Source organism: Neltuma alba, unplaced genomic scaffold (genome assembly GCF_004799145.2).
Source record: "Neltuma alba isolate B1F8T4 unplaced genomic scaffold, ASM479914v2 tig00010915_pilon, whole genome shotgun sequence".
NCBI classification, from domain to species: domain Eukaryota; kingdom Viridiplantae; phylum Streptophyta; class Magnoliopsida; order Fabales; family Fabaceae; genus Neltuma; species Neltuma alba.
In genome coordinates this window covers 92289-97905 of record NW_021635692.1, presented here as the reverse complement: position 1 = coordinate 97905, position 5617 = coordinate 92289, and the positions used below count along the sequence as shown (strand labels likewise).

Genomic DNA, 5617 nt, shown 5'->3' with positions numbered 1-5617 from the left:
ATTTTAAAACCACCGACTCCACCTTCCACGAGACAGCCCAGCGAACCTCTCTCATTTTCCTGATCTTCACGTATGACATTAATATTCATAAATACAGAGAGACAATTTAAATTATTAATAAATAAAGCGAAATGAAAGCATGTTTAAAATACTATCCCTAAAATAAAAATTAGTTGATTAATTTGAATATATTAAAAAAATTAGTTAAATTAGTTATCATAATAAATAGATATTATCTTTCTTAAAATATCTTTATTAATCATGTGTATTAGCCAGATTTACTATTTGAGAAAACATTTAATATATGCAACTATTATAAGCTCTACTTTAAAATAAATAAATAAATACGAGAGATAAAATAGATTATAGAGTTTTATATTTACGACCAAATTAAATATCAAATTAACTCTTATATTAAAAAGAGGAGATAGCATAAGTTAGTTTAATTAGTACATGACAATTAAGTAATTTTATCCCATAAATATAAACAGAGGCATATCAAATTAGATCAACATCACTACTCACGGTTTTAGTTTGAAGGATATTTTTAGAGCAAATTGAAAAAACCACGAAACCTTACTAGTTATGGTTAAAAACCTTAATTTTCTGACAAAAAAAAAAAAAGCTAAAGACCTTTTTTCCCTCAAAAAAGAAATATAAGCCCTGAAAAGCCTTTAATTTAACATTAAGAACCTGTTTAAGATAACATTTAAAATTAATTATAAATATATTTTACATAAACTGAGACAAAATTCCTATCATATACTTACATTGTATGAATTATGAATGAAAAATTACTTATAAGCCTCATTAATTTCATTTAATTAGCAAAGAATATTTTTGAAACAAAATTAATCATAAATAATTGTTTCCTTCAAGAATATATCATATTATAAAACATGAAACCATTTTGAAAAACAAAATTCTTATATCAAATTTCTTATTTCGTTTCCAATCATGGTTATTATTAGTTTAATAGTCCTCCGGTCTTTAATATAAGACCCATTTAACTAATTTAATTAGATTAAAGAAGTTGGGTAAGTTAGTTAATTATAAGAAAAGTGACACATTTTTTCTAAAACACTATAATTATCTTTCTTAATACCCCTTCTCCCTCTTTTATTTGATTATGGTTAAGGAAGTATCAATAGGGTTAATTTAGAGAAAACTGATAAATATGAGAAATGAGTCTTATATTTAGAACCAAAGGTAACTCAAAAATTGGGTCCTATATTAAGGATCGGAGGAGTAATAATATTTTAAAATAGAATATGTATATATATAATCATGTGTTATTGAAAAAAATATCATATAAATCAAAAAGAGTATTTACTTAGTAAAATGTGTAATTTTCTTTTCAAATTTTTAGTTTTCTCTGGTAAAATGACACAATAGTCAGAAGTAAATTCTAGTTGAAACCGTTATAATTGTGAATTGTGAATAATTATAAATAACTGTAATTTTTTCTGGCCAAAATAAATAACTGTAATTGGAAATAAATAATAGTAATCTGATAAAGAAGGAGTCGTACACAGTGGCAATTTGGTGTTTTGCGCGTACGGCGACTGTCGAGGGAAAGAGTTCATTTGAAAATGGCAGTTCCTTCAAATCCAAAAGAAAGCGGCATTTGCCATATCAGTCGCCTCATATGAGTCATGAAGAAGAACATCTTCTCCATCCCTCTCTGCCACTCTCAACTCCTTCTTCTTCCCTTCTTCCTCGCCACATTATCTCTCTCCGCTTCACTCCATCTTCACATCACCACCAATGCAGCTCCCACTCACTCCCCCTCGCAGCGTCAACTTCTCTACTACAGAGACCAGTTCGGTGACAGAGGAGAGCTCGTGACCGTCGACCCTTCTTTCGTTTTCGAAAATGATCGCATTAGAAACGCTTACATTGCTTTACAAGCTTGGAAGGAAGCCATTCACTCTGATCCCCGAAATTTCACTGCTAACTGGGTTGGACCCAATGTCTGCAACTACACTGCCGTTTACTGTGCTCCCGCGCCGGATAATCCCAGGATCCGTACAGTTGCCGGCATTGATCTCAACCACGGCGACATTGCGGGCTACTTGCCTCGAGAGCTTGGGCTTCTTGCTGATCTTGCTCTGTTCCACGTTAACTCTAACAGGTTCTGTGGTACTATTCCCCATGAGTTTCGAAAACTGAAACTGCTCTTTGAACTGGATCTTAGTAACAATAGGTTCGCCGGGAAGTTCCCGGAGGTGGTTTTGAGTCTTCCCTCCCTCAAGTTCTTGGATCTGAGGTATAATGAATTTGAAGGGACTGTGCCCAATGAACTCTTCGACAAGGATCTGGATGCGATCTTCATTAATAACAACCGGTTTGCGTTCGACCTTCCTGACAATTTTGGGAACTCTCCCGTGTCGGTCATCGTCCTCGCTAACAACAGGTTCCATGGCTGCATCCCGGCGAGCTTGGGCAATATGTCAAATCTCAACGAGATTATTCTGATGAACAATGCCTTCCGTTCGTGCTTGCCGTCCGAGATTGGGAGGCTGAAGAATTTAACAGTGTTTGATGTGAGCATTAATCAGCTGTTGGGTCCCCTGCCAGACACCATTGGAGGTATGGTCAGTCTCGAGCAGCTGAATGTAGCTCACAATCTGCTCTCTGGGAAGATTCCTGCCGGCATTTGCATGCTGCCCAACCTACAGAACTTTACGTACTCTTATAACTTCTTCACTGGCGAGCCACCGGCGTGCTTGGCTCTGCCAGCTTTTGATGACCGAAGAAATTGCTTGCCGGCGAGGCCACTGCAGAGGTCAGCAGCTCAATGTATGGCGTTCTTGTCTCGACCAGTTGATTGTAACTCGTTTAAATGTAAACCCTTTGGTCCTTCGCCATCGCCCGGGGTGGTTCCTTCGCCACCTTCACAAAGTTCTCCGCCGTCCCCTCCGGGGGTTCCATCACCTCCCTCACCTAGTTCACCTGCGCCATCACCGGGAGTGGGTCATTCACCACCTTCACCATCGTCGGGAGTGGTTCCTTCACCACCTTCACAAGGTTCACCACCGCCATCGCCTGAAGTGGTTCCTTCACCTCCAGAAATTTCACCTTCGCCACCGGGTGTTTCGCCTTCTCCACCAGTTTACTCCCCGCCATCACCTTCAAACCCAACTCCACCATTTTCTTCTTCACCACCATCTTCACCAGCTTACTCTCCACCATCCCCTTCTAGCCCAACTCCACCATCGTCTTCTTCACCTCCATCTTCACCAGTTTACTCTCCGCCATCACCTTCAAGCCCAACCCCACCATCGTCTTCTTCACCTCCATCTTCCCCAGTTTACTCTCCGCCATCACCTTCAAGCCCAACCCCACCATCGTCTTCTTCACCTCCATCTTCCCCAGTTTACTCTCCGCCATCTCCTTCGAGCCCAACTCCACCATTTTCTTCTTCACCTCCATCTTCACCAGTTTACTCTCCGCCATCTCCTTCAAGTCCAACTCCGGTTTATTCATTGCCTCCGCCGCCGCCGCCTAGCTATTCCTCATCAACTCCATCACCTCCGCCTCCAGGTTATTCACTCCCTCCACCTTCCCCACCTTCATCATCGCCACCTAGCTATTCACCACCACAGCCACCAAATCCAACACCTCCCTATTATGTCTGGTCTCCACCACCGTCACCTCCAAATTCACCATCAACAACGCCTCCCTATTATCATAACACGCCGCCGTTGCCCCAACATTCTCCTCCACCAGGTAACTCACCTTCGCCACCTATTTATCCCTATTTATCACCTCCACCGCCCCCTCCCGTCGATTTTCCTGTCCCAGGCCACACTCCACCACCTTGTGTAGAACCAACTCCGATTCCATCCCCACCGCCGTGTGACGAGCATTCACCACCGCATCCTCCTACACCTCACCTTCCGCCACCATCTCCATTTCCCCGACCACCACCAGAATATACGTCTCCACCTCCCCCTGTCCGATACAGCTCCCCCAGACCTCCTCCGCCTATTCGATACGGTTTCTCACCACCACCTTCTCCTGTATACAAAGGGCCTATGCCACCTATTGTTGGGGTCCCATACGCGTCCCCTCCCCCACCACCCTTCTATTGATTCCTTTAAAAACTTTGCTCCTTTCGCATCACCTCTACGAACAGCAAAATTCAGTTATATTGGCGGGCATTTCTTTTCTACTCTCATCTTGTACCTCGTCAACTATGATCCCACTTTACGTGACTCTCGTCCCACGTGGAAGGAAAAGGGAAGAGAACACAAGGGTTTATGCAGCGAAGGATCTATCATCAGCACTGTTCTTATTTGAAGTTTATCATTTCATCAGTAGCTGTAAAAAAACAGAAGCTGTCACAGTAAAGTGAGGTAAGGGGAGAAAGTATCTCGATATTGTTGAGTTGTTATGAATATCCGAGTTCTGAAATAAAAAAACGGCAGAGAATATTTATGTATAGGCGTGAATTGGAGACCATGAATTTAGTGTTGCAAGAGAGGAGCACTTTCTGCTGAAGTTGATTGCTTGTATCATTACTCTACTTTTGTTTCTTTTCCCTTCCAATTTTATAATATAATCAATGAAGATTTCACTTGTATTGACTTTTGCAACTGAGATAAATCCATTTTCTCAATCAAATATATATGCGGGGACAGGAATGCTTTCCCATTAATCCGTTCACAATCTGTGGATCCATTCCCCAGAGAAAAGAGGGAGGGGGGTTACGATGCAGCTGAGATTTGGATCAATTTGTTCATCCTTAAATGCTGTATGCTTCAGCCTCACCTAACCGTTACTTTACTCTTCTACATGTAGTGTGGTGGGGATTTTTCACTTCGTGTTCATGAGCATATGGCCATTGCATTATTCATTCATACTCTCCTTGAGCTGGTTCTAGTTCTTCCTGTGGTGTCATATTGAATATTGAAGTTGGATCTAAACCTGAAATTGTTATGGTGTTGTCCTATGTTTGCTGTTTGAAATGGTCCCCAATCTCTGTTCGAGACGACTGCCATGGGATTCAGGCTACCAATTCAGATCATGGTGGGACCAGAATAGCATCCGCAGAGTCACATAGAGCAGCGCACAAATGGCTCGATTTTCTTCAATTAATTAACGCCGATTGAGATTTACTCTCCATGTGGGAAGTTTCATCTTCGCCTTGTGATTTGAATTGAAATCTGTTTCCTCTACATATTCAATTTTAACCATGGCCATTGACTGCATCAAGATTCTAGTCTAGGCCTGCAATGAATTTTGCTTGGTCCCTGTATCATGTCATTTAGCTTTAGCCGCTTTGCTAGTAGGCCACTCAAAGTAGTTTCTGTCTAAACTTGAAGCTGAGTTTGGCAACATCAATGAACGATTAGGTTTGTGCCATTCACTCTCAAGCGTGATACATAATTTGTTTAATTCTCCAAGATTTGGTGGTTTAATTCTTCTCAAAATTTAGTGGAAGTAATTAAGAAACCAGTTTCGAAAGAGCCTTGCACAGTAAGGAGAAGCATCTGGTTCCCGTTCCATAGCGTCCTCAACTGTCTGCATTACTTCAAATTGTTTTGTTTTTAAATATAAGCTGTGATTTGTTCATATATGTTCTGTTTACTGAACAAAAATATGTGAAAAA

General features: G+C 40.8%; 1 protein-coding gene across 2 annotated transcripts; it reads left to right on the top strand.

Annotated features, from left to right (window-relative positions):
• The first annotated feature begins 1453 nt into the window (after positions 1 to 1453).
• LOC114759898 (leucine-rich repeat extensin-like protein 4) lies at positions 1454 to 5389 on the top strand. Of its 2 annotated transcripts, XM_028949131.1 has the most exons (2): positions 1454 to 3375; positions 3442 to 5389. In XM_028949131.1, the coding sequence occupies exons 1-2, from the start codon at positions 1656 to 1658 to the stop codon at positions 4095 to 4097; spliced, it is 2376 nt and encodes a 791-aa protein (XP_028804964.1). In that variant the 5' UTR covers positions 1454 to 1655; the 3' UTR covers positions 4098 to 5389. The 2 variants fall into 2 exon arrangements, with proteins under 2 accessions (XP_028804964.1, XP_028804963.1); XM_028949130.1 differs by having other exon boundaries at positions 1454 to 5389.
• The last annotated feature ends 228 nt before the right edge of the window (positions 5390 to 5617 follow it).

Coding starts and splice junctions, on each gene's coding strand:
- LOC114759898 (XM_028949130.1), top strand. CDS start 1,656: ATGAAGAAGAACATCTTCTCCATCCCTCTCTGCCACTCTCAACTCCTT.